The sequence below is a fragment of the Macrosteles quadrilineatus genome, unplaced genomic scaffold (assembly GCF_028750875.1).
Source record: "Macrosteles quadrilineatus isolate MER2022 unplaced genomic scaffold, UCM_ALF_1.0 Scaffold_7__1_contigs__length_78375512, whole genome shotgun sequence".
Lineage (NCBI taxonomy): Eukaryota > Metazoa > Arthropoda > Insecta > Hemiptera > Cicadellidae > Macrosteles > Macrosteles quadrilineatus.
The window spans coordinates 1,852,595-1,866,420 of record NW_026542600.1 but is presented as its reverse complement, the minus strand read 5'-3'; the positions used below and the strand labels follow the sequence as shown (position 1 = coordinate 1,866,420).

The 13,826-nt window shown below is 36.6% G+C and overlaps 1 protein-coding gene across 1 annotated transcript in view; it reads right to left on the bottom strand.

Annotated features, from left to right (window-relative positions):
* LOC128997937 (protein artichoke-like) overlaps positions 1-9,356 on the bottom strand; it is a 39,478-nt gene extending 30,122 nt beyond the window's left edge. Inside the window, exon 1 of the mRNA XM_054423783.1 lies at positions 9,245-9,356. Coding sequence (XP_054279758.1) covers positions 9,245-9,255 — 11 coding nt within the window. The 5' untranslated portion in view covers positions 9,256-9,356. The remainder of the gene's footprint in view (positions 1-9,244) is intronic.
* Positions 9,357-13,826: the final 4,470 nt, after the last annotated feature.

Sequence of the window (13,826 nt, the reverse complement as noted above, 5' to 3'; positions counted from 1 at the left end):
ATGACTGCTTTTGGCGAAGTCCAATTAAAGCCCTGCCCTCAAGAGGAAAGCAACAAAAGCCTTACATCTCGTCACCAGGTGGGTAGAAGGCAGGAAGATAACTTTATAGAGGGATATCATTATAATGGTGGAAAGAAAGGTTAGTTGAAAGATTCATCCGCATTAAAATGCGAGATGTGAAAATCCGACACTGGAATGAGACGAAGTATTTAGTGGTAGCGGTAGTAAGAAATGGGTTGAAGTTTGCAGGCATTATGACCAAGTGATGGAGAAGTCTAAGGGCATTTGGGAAGTTAAACGAAATGGGCAAGGTGAACAGCGGGCTTAGATGCGAAAACCTAAGATTATATTATCGGTGTGCTTGAACCCATGGTGTTGGGAACGCATGGGATCAGCTTGAGAAGACGAGGTGAGAAGTCGAAGTGAATGAGTCTTCAGAGGAGTATGCTGTAGGGGGAGTGATCAAGGCCTACAGCCACAGCACGGTGCTCCACGTAGCGGTCAGAGTAATTGCTGGAGTTATCCCAATGAACTTGTCGAAGAAACAATCAAAAGAAGAGGAGACAAAGAAGACAAACTCGACATCAAAGAAGTCCAAAGAGGATCCGATGAGAAACACTTTGCGATTGGCAGATTGGTGGTGGAAGACGAGTACTATGGGAAGAGAAACTTTTTATTGTTGTCGTTATGTTTCAGTGGTCGGAAAGATCCCAATGTGGCTTTTTTAGAACTCTGTCCTATTGGCAAACTGATAACTACACGACGCAGTGAAGGAAACTTGAAGGCGAAGCGGGAAAGTTTCAACATCGTGGAAGGTGATCGCTGACTCACTGTGGAGAGCAAGAGACGTCGCAACATGTGGTGATAGAGTGTCTCTACGGATAAGGAAGATGCGACATGAGGGTATTTTTCCAGAGAATACGTGGACTTTACGAAGAACTCCTTCTCCTAAGTCCACGTATTCTAGACGAGTGCAAGGAATATGCATTGGAGTAAATTCGGGTGTATCGAAGGATAGTGGGATAGTGAGAAAATACAGTCCTTTGAAAATGCTGCAGGTAACAGCTTGAAGAGGAAAATACTTTATACGGAAGATTAAAATAGAAGACAGAAACGTTGATGGGTTTTTGGATTCATGTAGTTTCACATTGACCCAGCAAATTCTGATGTTCCCCAGCTGTTCTATTCCTCAACAGGATTTATATTATGAAATTGTACATCTTCGGCCTTAAACACTGACTCCTATATACTACCCTTAACCACATACCTATTTGAACTCTGAGCCGAGGCAATTTGTAAAATGAAGACCCATACACTGTTTGTTGCTGTGGGTGTGTTGCTAGCCTAGTGAAGTTGGGTGTAGGCAGGGCAGGCTCAATATCTAAAGGTTTGGGCCGCGTCTATAAGAGGTATAGTGATACTCTCAATTTAATTAAAAAATATCACTGGCGCAAACACTAAAGTAGTGTCCAAAGGATCCACATATATTTATTTAGTCTTCTGCCCAAACCTACCGAAATTAAATATTCCCTTGCCCAATTTCTTGGGTCTCCCTCGTTCATACTTGCTTGGTGTGTAAATACCAATGATCCTTCAATATTAACTACTATACACGAATATTTAAGAAAGTGGCAGTTTTGTTTTATGTTCTTTAAGTCAAAGGATATACTACATTTCTTCCTGTCTAAAAGTGTGTTAAAATAGTTTACAAGCCATGGAACTGCAGCATAACTTGTAATTGCGGTACTATTATGCTCCTCTAAGACAAACAGAAATATGTGTTGGCGGTATATAATAGGGTAAAATGTTAAAACTCCTCTAAAATGTTACAATGTAGAGATCGTGGAGCATAAATATTATTGTGCTGTTGGATCGGCGAGATGATGGATGAGTGGCTGTTGATGGGCATGACATGAATTGATCGTCCGGTGGTAAATAGTTGTAATGGAGTGGCCAACAAGTGAACAGCCTGCCCAGAGTTATATACTTCTATTACAGGAGTAGGTAAGAGTTTAAAAGACTTAATTTAGTAGTTTGAGAGCGCAAGACCTAGGATTGTCGTGTTAGGGGAAGCATTCAACGGGAACTGGTTATTTAGAAAACATTACCATACTGCATGCCCGCATAAATAATACAAACATACACTGTACTGTACATAAAATATCTAAAGATGAGTTTACAATTGAATTTCCTATTATAGAGATTAAAAAATTACACTGAGTGTGTAGGGAATTTACCTTGGAAATATTTCGTTAACGGGAAAGATCCTGCTCCGAGAGTCCTTTTTCAGTAAGAAGGAAAATTTTTGTAAAATACCCCCGCCACAGCAAACCTGCAGACTAAGCGAATTTCCATTTGCCTGATTGGATTTACACCAAAAAGTATCCATAAAAATATCACATTTATTACCTATTTAAATATAATTAGTTTAAGGAGTACTTATGTTTGCTGCAACAGCAAGGGTAAAAACGTGTTTATTTTTTTGTAAAATGTTAATAGTTTAGTAAGAAATACATAAAAACATTTTCCAAATTTGATCAAAATATGTTCATAAACAAGCCAACTAAAACAGTTTACTTCTCTATAAGAATAACATGGGAATTTTAAATTTACAAAATTTTGGTATTTTCTCCGTAATTATTAGGCGCATAGTAACGCTTCAATATACTAAACTATTTGTTTCTTTAAGCTCTACAATATGGTTTGGAAATAATTTGAAAATGTCTTTGTTTTTTTTTGGGGGGGGAAGGGGAAAAACCAATTTTTATCCCATCAAACCCCCCATAAACACCCGTTTACATAGTGTGATCATGCTGGTTCGCGAACTCGTTCGAATAAATGTAGGTTTACACGTTTTTACCAAATTTCATCAAATCAGATGATTCTTGCTCGAGTAATCGCGCTAACGGACACATATGTATGAATTTGAGCGAATGGTGTTTTTGGCGACTAGGGACCTCAAAACGAAAAAGGAAATCGGTACCGGGTCCAGGTCTTACATGAGTACTACGGTAATAGCTTATTCCCTAAAAGGGAAATTTGCTAAAATATGACCATCCACGAAATAAGGCATTCCTAGTTGTACGGACGATAATGGTTTTGTCTCGTGTGACATAAGTTTGTGTCAGAGGAGGGTGAGTAGGCTGGTCCAAGACATTTCAATGTCCTTGCTGTGAGCAGTGAAAGCCCGGCCTTGTATTCTATCATGTTGCCGTTGTCTCGGTCTCAGGCGGCCGCGGCCGCACGCTACAAACTATAAAATACAATCTCCCAGTTGTGCCAAAATATTGTATAACGCATTTGAGATAATAACAAATCTGTATTAGATTATTCTTCATATATTTTTGTTAAAACGTTAATATCCTCCCAAATTCCATTTACTATTTTATGTAGGGATGTAAGGATAGGGAAGAAGGGGCATAAAGATTCTTTAGATTAGTCTTCAATTAGATCAATATCCTTTGTGGCACTTAAAAGCATTCGAAGAAATGTGAGGTCGAATACCCTATATTTACCAAATGTTAATGTCCAATAACAAAATTTTTATAGAAAGGCAATAAAAGTAATTGAGTTAAGAATGGTAATATGGGCAGTGGAAGACTTAGTAAAGGTGAGCAGAAAAATGCAATTCGAAAACTATCACGATCAAATTTGCCAAGAACTAGAAATATGCTACAAGCCATTTAAAACTGAAATGGTTCAAATTCAATTCAATAAAAGTTTATATGTTTCGTCAGATTAGCTTAACTCGTAGTTTTTTGTACAATATCTTTGCGTTCGTACAAATAAAATAGTCAGATGCGTCTATATAATTAATAAACCGAATTTTTACAACAACAAAAACTCGTATTTCAATATTATATTTCAGCACTGTATACTAATCTAAAAATGTCTAACCCCTTAAAACACTTTTGTTAGCTAGGTAAATATCTGAGAAAATACAACATTAGAACTAACAATCCAAGTGTTTTCTTTTGTTTATTATAAGACGGAAAAAATGAATGCAGGCAAGGCGTTAATATCTGCACCCATTATTGAGCTTCAACAAAATTAAAATATATATAAGATTCACCTTATATATTTTTTTAAATACTTAGACGAGTAAAATAATTCATAGGCTATATGAAGTAAAATAAAAAAAAACTCATCGTATTTCTACTAACGAAAAACTATACATTTGTTTAGTTAAATGGTTCATCTTATTCGAAATGTTGAATTTCGCACGCATTTTTAAATCCAATAGTGGCGCCAAACAACAATCTTATAAGGTTCAAGGGCAACCAACATGTGACTAACGGCGGCTCAAAACAGGTTTCTGTAATGGGAATGTTGGAGGCTGGCTGGACCATGATCTTAGTTGAGGCTATTGGCATCTGGAACCCGAGGAAAGAATTCCGTAAAAAATTGAAAAATACATCCAAAGAGTAAAAAACTATGTCTTAAGATCTTCCATGGAATGCCATGGGAAACAATTAACTCAACTAATATAATTGAGTTTGCATCACGTCATCCAACTACAACTTATAAAATACGAACCAACAGTTGATGAAAATCGGTTTAGAATTGTGAATCACCAGTAACTGCACGAGGGCCTTCCTAGCCACATACCTGAAAATCCACATTTAATTAGTTATAGAAATGAAGTTGGAATAATAAATGTAAAACAATTACTACAAACTACAAGTAAGTTAATGATAAGGAAAAATAAGAAAAGTCCAACACCTATTACAACAACAACTATTGTTGCTATTTAACACAACGAGGACAAATAATATTAGGTGACTAACATTGTTAATCTTTTCCAGGAAGGATTTCTCAGAATTGACAAGGACAAGTTATAAAATCTTAATCATTGATTCACTTGCAAAGAATTTACACAGTAGTACACATCTATATTATCCCCTCAATAAAGACTAAAGACTGTAATAAAAAATCTATTAAAAATGCGAGTCCCAAACTATGAAACGCAATTTCCTTCCATTGAACATTTTAAAAATGCATCTTTGAGTGATTTTTATAATACTACTTGGCATATTCACCGTCGTAGAATGGATTTCTCTTGTAATGTTCATTTATGTAACTTACGATCTTTCAATTCCAAACACATCGCTCGTTATTATTTTACTATCCAAAGTAAAGAAAGTAACCCGGCTACGCACGGACATCGAGCTTGTACTGTATTAAGTTATGTCTACTTGTAATGCTGGATAAAGGGTTAAAGGCAATCTAACAAAAAACACATTAAAACATATGTTAGCTAACATAACTTAGCTGTGAATGTTGCTTTTATTTTGTGTTATTTTTTAATGCTCTGAAAATTGATTATTATTTGGGACGAATATTTTATAGCCATTATGCCAACTCAGAATATGGTCGTTTTTAATTGCTTAATCGTCTCATATTCGCAGGAATAAATGGTTTCAAGGTCAAGAAAAGTTACTCCTATTCTGGACCCCGTGCAAATCAGCCATACACCTCTGCCAATGTAGTAGTAGATGTTTCGGCAACAATATACTACGTCCTATGATCTCTAATGTAGGCCATATGATTCTACAATACCCGCATCGACGGAAATAATAAGAGAAAGCCCACAGCTGGTACGGTACTTGTACCGCTATCACCAAATCACCATCGCCATGGTTACGGCGGCACCATACTTCAGGGCAGTATGGACCAACAGTGCATACTTTCACGAAGCGCGTTAACTTGTGAATTCAAAATAATGATGGATTCTTATTCATATGATATATCACTATCGTATTACCCTTTGCGGATTTTGGTTTTTGTAACTAAAACTCAGTTTTTTTTACCTCTATAATAGATTTGAGTATTTAGTCGTTAAAATAAACTTTGACTCTATTGAAACCTCAGCTGTCCAATTTTAAAATTTTAAATCAAACGAACGACAGTTCCATCAGATGTAGCTTAAACTAATAGGCTTATTGTTTGTTGTGTAATCATTATATGCATCCGTTTTACCATATCATTTGTGACTAGGAAACATTCCAACAAATTAATCAAAGGAATTAAGAACATTTCCAACCCCCCCCCCCACACACACACACACATTGTACATTATAATTTACGTTTCTGATTTTAATATTCTTGATTAAAAATAAATTAATCCAGGGGGACTCATCCACATGTGTGTAGCTCGATTTGATGTCGAGTTTTCAGTTAAGGCATATGAGAGTGCTATGTTTAGGGCCGTTTTCCTTTCATCTGTGTAGGTAATATAAGTTGAATATAAGCTTATCGGTGTGGTACGGTAGATGTATTTCAGAGTGATGCTTGTCGAAAAGAATAGTTGTACAAGTACAAGTGCATATTCTAAGAACTCATTCAATTTAACGCCCGAACCATCCACATAGCGGGAAGGATGATTCAGTTGTGAAAACACAATGTATGGCTTCTTAATTTTTGTAAGCCCCACAAGCCTAAATCACGACTATTTTAATACAAATATTATATGAATTTAATTCTCCGCACAATTCTTTCAAGTGAAGCGATTTTGCAAACTACATTGAACCAGGGAACACCCATATTTCTCCACTACACGTTTCCCCAAATAAATAGAATCCTTAAGCGAATTCTTCCTGAATAAATACCATAGGAATTTTACTTAGGAAATGAGGTCCGGTTGTTCCCGGAAGGAAATCGTGTCATCTGAGAAGCAGTCCGATTCATCTCAATGTCTGAGAATGAAAGGATATGACGAATCGTGGATGATTATTTGTATGAGGGCCTACTTCAGCTGCAGGGGGCCTACTACAGCTGCAGGTGGCCTACTTCAGCTGCAGGGGGCCTACTACAGCTGCAGGTGGCCTACTTCAGCTGCAGGGGGCCTACTACAGCTGCAGGTGGCCTACTTCAGCTGCATGGGGCCTACTTCAGCTGCAGAGAGGGCCTACTTCAGCTGCAGGTGGCCTACTTCAGCTGCAGAGAGGGCCTACTTCAGCTGCAGAGGGCCTACTTCAGCTGCAGGGGGCCTACTTCAGCTGCAGGGGGCTTACTTCAGCTGCATGAGGCCTACTACAGCTGCAGAGAGGGCCTACTTCAACTACAAACAAATAGCAAAGCTTTTCCCAACCACCAAAAAACCTTGGTAACATGTTTGTTTTCCCTTGAAGACTTAACTTGATCAAAGTTCCACATTAAACAACCGCTGCAAGTGTGAAGTGCTACTGATTCAAAAACAGACGTGTAAAAAGATATTTTGATGCCCCAACTGAAATCCAAGCTGTAACCCAACATTTAGGGAACGCCCTAAAATACAAGAATATTTGGATTGATTCAGGTTTTTGTAATCAAATGTGCATTGTGGCTTCGGTGATCACGATTATCAAGGACCTCAACTTTGATCACATTTCTCAATCTCCACACATTATACTTTCTGCGTCTCTGAATGTCGAGACTGGACCCGACGAAGGCGACCTTTAGTATCCAGCGTTACAGATTGGAAACTGCTTTCTCTGTTTCTACTGTTGACGAGATAGCTACATTAGATTGAAGGTGATATACCATAAGAGGCATTTCACAGCTGGGATGGAATGTGTTTACTCTCCCAAGAAAACTCAACCCAGTCAATGAGCCAAAGTATTTTAGATTTACGTTATTGAACAGTAAAACTAAACATAACTAACCAACTGTATTGTGATTGACATCTATATAAAAAAAATTAGAGTTTTTTCTGTAAATTGCTCAGAATCATAAATTTTTAGGTTAGTTTTACGTTCTATACATTAAAGAAGCCGAAACAAGTCTCATATAAATTTCTGTCCGTCTGTAACATTCAAATGGTATTTTACGCAATCTTCTCCAGGAAAACGAAAGTACCTATCAAGATCCAAGTCATTTTAATGTATTCACTGGATTGGCGAGAGTGTCTTTAGCCATTAAAATATGGCCTCACTACTTTGTAAATAAAATTACGGACGTTCAAAAATGCAGTTTTGTGCGATTTTTGTCAAGTTTTCGTCCAATGTTTATCATATAGGCCTAATCACCTATGAAATAACGAACAGCTGTTCGGATCAAGATTATTTTTCTAGCTGTCATTGATATGTTTACAAATACCGCAACCATTTCCGATGACGTTTTGAAGACAAATCCCAACCAAGTGAGATTAAACACATTTTTCTTACGTAACGGTTTAATTAATCGCAAGTGGAATAATAATAGTGTAACCGTAAATGAAATTAAATAACTAGGCATCATCCAGGTCAGGAACCAGAGATTCTTTGTGTATAAAATTGTTCTTGGGTTTTGATAACCAGAAAGAAGACCTTGAATCAGTGGTGTATAAGCTGGGATACTTAAACTTATTAATGATCGTCGCCAATAGCTTACAAACAAGGTTTCCACTCATTGACGGCGCTTCAATGGCGGTTGTGTAAAGTGTAAAGTAAAAAATCAGAACTGCAGTGGGTGATTGTAGCAAAGGTTTACGGTTTATGGACGATGCTAAACTCGCTTTTCCAATGTGTCACTTTCTGTTCCTACTCACCGCTTATAAACCTTAAAAATATGTGCTTATAGTGTTGACAGCTTCTACGGAATACCACCACCCCTAAAACTAAATCAAAGCACCTATATTATTGTAATTAATTTGCATATTACGGGTAGTATTTAGGTACCATTATTAATGAGTCGTTTCGACCATTAAGTGTTTATTTACTTAATTTTTAAATCGCATTCTATAGAATTATAGTCATGTTACCACGGGAAACGATTGCGGTGATTTCGTCGAGAACAGAATACATCGGATTATTCTGCAAAGATTGATTAGATTAATTATTCGTTACTAGTCACTATTAACTTTGGTTGTGTGTTTAACAATAATGACTAAACGGAGAGGCATTTGCTTCATATTTGCCTATTTAACTTATTTACTATGTCGTGTGCGGAAAAGTATATTTTTTATAGCGAAGTTCTCTAATTTAACTTTACTCTATTATACGCAATTGAGGAGGGAGGTTACTACGTATCCGTCCAGCCAGTAAATTAATAATATATACTAAGTGAGATACAGCAGAAGCTGCATTAGGTTGTAGCAAATAAAAAATATTTTGTCCCTAGGTCCATACATCGAATCTTTTAAATTTTAATAAGGATAGATCGAGTTAACATACGGTACCACGTAGTATGTTTTCTGTGACGGTACTCAAAAACACCGATCCCTAACATGAAGCAATTACAAATCGTATTTGATTTGATATCCGTATTTTGGAAGCAAATCTTTTACCTGATCCACATGTTGGCGATGTTTGGTATATTCCAGATAGACACTTCTACACTACTGCATGTTTAGTGAGGCACACTCGCGTCCCGTTCCCAACACCTACTAGTGACTACAGACTACGGCTCAAGACTCAAGAGACAGGGACTGAGCACAGAGCCACAGAGAGGTATCTGTGGTCAAGGGGGAGGCGCGCGATAGAGAGAGAGAGAGGGAGAGAGAGAGAGAGAGAGAGAGAGGGGGGGGGGGAGAGAGAGAGAGAGAGAGAGAGAGAGAGAGTGAGAGAGGGAGAGGGGGATACCGCTAGTCTTCTTGAGACGACGAAACAACGCCGGGTCTGGTAACACGAAAATGAAGAACTTTTCAAATGATAAAATCGAGAATACAAAAACTCTGAATATGAGGCTGTGAGGTTGTGAGCCCCGGCGGATCATCTTTGGCAGAACGTTAACTGGATACCTTGAACAGTGATTTGGCTTGAGTTCAGTTAGGTACCCAAGAAACGGTGAGAACAATTTATTTCGCATTAATCAACTCGAAAATAGATTATGGAATAGAAATATGGGGTGGAACATATTTTACCAGCCTAAAACCAATCATTACTTTACAAAAATCTTTCATCAGGATAATGCTAAAGAAAACCAAAACTGAACCTTCATCCCCACTTTTCAAAATTATTGAAATATTACCAATCAGGAATCTATATGTTTACAAAGTTCTGAAAATATATTTCAATAGATGTGGTACTGATACAACAAATCCAAGACATACTAGACTAAGAAGTAAAAACAACGTCTATGTACCTAAACCTAGACTAACAATATTAAAAAAATTCTCATATTTGGCTCCCACATTTTATAACCTTCTTCCCGAGCCCATCAAAGCAAGTGAAAACGTTAATGTATTCAGCAAATTAACACGAAACTACTTGCTTGAAATAGATAGTATAAACACATTTTTTACCTCATTGGTCTAACAATACATCATAGTTATTTTTAATAATCTTGCACTTATTAAGTCAGGGATGCTCGTTATGTTCAAATAAGCTGTAAGTTCAGGACACTCCAAAATAGTACTGTAATCACGAAGATTGACAGTATAGGGTCAGTTTTCAAATAGATAGTTAGATAAGGTTTTGTTGTGATAGGTTACTGTGTTAAAGCTATTGTTTGAAGCCTAATTTTATATATTGTTTTAATTTTGTAATAAAAATACTGTGGTAATGGTGACGGGCTGGACTTTCCAACCAAGATTTGCTCCAACTACCAAAAATGTATGTTCCCCGCACAGGTTCTGTAACCTCGGGGCTTTATTGTTCGTCATTTAATAAAATAATTAGTTAGATTTATGTTGTGAAGAGTATTGTGTTTTAGTTTATATTCAAATAAATACAATGACATGTAATACTTATGTACAACCGTAGTGTATAAATATGTATTGTATTGTACCTGTTGTATTTGAAAAGAACAATAAAGAATTTTTCAATTCAATTCAATTCAATTCAAATTATATCGCTTAATTCATCAGATAAAAAACTCAATCAAGATAATAGTTTTTCAAATGATCACAAATGTATTACTCAATATTATCCTGGGCTACAAAAGATTAACAGTGTAATGAAAGTAGTATTCAATATTTTGAAATCTTCCCCCAGTACTGAAAATGTATTTTCCAGATCACCACGTCACGTGTTATTTTTAAAAGGCCACGATATAAAAAAAAAATATTTACGTGAGACCAAAAATTGAAAACGGATGTGAACCATTACAAGCCCCGATGTCGTATTTGCAAAATTATGAGTTGTACAACTGAATTTGATAGCAAAGTTACAAACACAAACAAGGCTTATCCGATTGTTGGTAGATGAACTTGTGAAACTCACAATGTGATTTATCAACTATCGTGTAAACACTGTCCAAAAGAATACATTGGCCAGACGAGTTCGTAAACATTGTCCAAAAGAATACATTGGCCAGACGAGTTCGAATGAGAGGCCATCGTTTTGATGTGGTACGAAAGAAAAGCAATCTATAATCATGTCACTCACCACAACCAACATTTTGAAGGCTGCTATACCCTTAAATCCCCTCACAAAGTAAGCCCACATCAATACCCTAAATGCAACCAAGTGGTCTTAAGAAATTCTGAATTGGCTCATCAGTTAATACTTAAAACAAAGTTCCACCCTGGTTTAAATTTAAGATATTAAAAACGTGATTGAACTCAGCTGGATTTTAATTTTCTTTTTTAGGATTATTTTATTATCTTTGATCTGTACTCAATCACATGCTCTCAAAATTAAACGATTTGTAAACGGTTCCTGTTTATTTATTTTGTTCATTTGTACATTTCATTATTTTCTCTCTGCTTGAAAACGTTTGAAGCGAAAATTTACACTGGTTCATGTTTCATTTTTCATGATTCCCTCAAGAAATCCTCAAGAACAATATGGAAATATTTAGATAAAGTGCTACTATCGTAAATATTAAATTACATACTAACTCAGCATCCTAAATGTGATACTCTTGTCCTAAGCACGAAACATGTCGTTTATAAATAAAAAAATCATTTATGGTGCTGAGTTAGTATGTTTAATTATGTTATATATATCCATTGAGGTTACTACGATTTATAGAGGCTTTCGTTTTTTTAAATTCTTCTGGTCGTTTATTGTGGGTGTCGTAGCCAATTTGGTTGGGTATTTTTATAAACAAAGCGGTGTAATTTGGGGACAGGTCTACATGCTTACGATCTACTTAAATCTTTTGATGTGGTCAAACAAATGGCCAACATCTCGAATGTCAGAGCAGAAAGCCTCTCTCTCTCTACTCTCTGTTCGAGCTTCAACAGCCCAATTCTGTAGGCACGGCGACGAACTCCCCAAGATGCAGCCATTCGCTCGCCAGACCAAGCAGGAAAATGTACCACTCGTATACAATAAAAAGTGCGTGCGTGTATAGAATAATACTCGTAACCCTTTTAAGGAAGCGACCATTTAATAGTATATTTCGACACTACGGTCCACTGTCACTCTTTTCAGACCGAGTTTGAGCCAGGGTCGAAGGCTGTATCACTTTTGTTCCGCTGTTTAAGGCTTATTTCTTCACATCACTTTTGTTCCGGGGGTCAGCAGGTAGACTTTAAGACTGGCCGAAACATAAATTTTGTTCCGTGGACATATATTTCTTGTTCCGTGAGAGAGAGGTCTGTACTCTCGCTCCCCCAAATCCTCTCTTTCGCTCTCCCCCTAATAATTTTTTCATAGGTTAGGTTGGATTAGGTTTAATTATTTAAATTCCGGCCGGTCCCGAAATCTACCTGCTGACCCCCGAAAAAGTGACTTGAAGAAATATGCCTTCAACCGCGGAACAAAAGCGACACTCGGGGTCAAAAAGACACTGTTGCCGGTCTGATTCGTCATACCGCACCACTCTTCGGGCTAAATTATTAAAAAATATATACGTTTCCTACATTGTTTGGCCTTATAAATTAGCTCCCACAATGGGGTTCGTCTTGTTTTGCAATTGCAGTACATACGAACAACTGTTACGGTTACTTACAGTAACAAATTTGTATTTTATAATTGAAATTTTATTACGTTTCAATTGGTCTAAGTTTGGATATAGGTGTAGGCCTTCATTACAGTCAAGCATACATATAATACGATGGTAACATACACGATTTTTACTTTAATAAAAATAATAAACTTTTTCATCGAGAGAATTTTCCGGAAAATCCAGCAAACGAATTTCACACTAATAAAAATGTACACCGATGTGCTCGACTCCAGCAGATTCATGATTGAAACCCAGTTGTTTTTGATGCAGTGTGATGAACACGAGTTTTTAATAATTGAAGCAACTCTAACAACTTTCTTAATTAAATATCAATTGTAGGTTGAATACCCACATATTGAACTAAATTTACAATAATATAGTTTTAATTGTCATCCAGGTACATACGAACATTCAACCTTTTTCGTTATACAACTGGCAAATTCAACGTTAACTTTCACTGAAACGAAAATACAAATTGGTAAAGTTTGACTCGCTGCGCTCGTAGCATCAGTCGAATAATTGGTAACGTTTCACAAACTAATTAATTAACAAGTAAAAGCCAAACAATCAGGCCAAGCCCAGCCAACAGCCGTGGAATCATTTGTGTTCTATTTGGTCTGATAATCTGACGATGGAAACTTCTGAAGGTAATTTGAGTTAAATACTGTACAGAAGTGTGTAATGAGTTAATATAAGAGTAAGATAAGATTTTTTGTGGAATATATAATTATTTATTTGATTTCTTTAAATAAAAGTTATTGCAGCAAGAGTGAATTGAACAAAATATAAAAGAGTAATATAGATTATGTTAAATAAACTTTTGCAGATTGTATTTCCAAGCATTTGAAATATTTTCATCGTACCACCAATACCACCAGTATTCGATTCGGAGACATACAACGATGAAGTAAAAGATACTCGAAGAGTTATCTCGAAATACCGCGGTCAGCGACGCCTAATGATTACATCTTCACTATGGACCACATCACACACACTTTGTGTACTAACAATTATTCCCACAGTGCAACGGT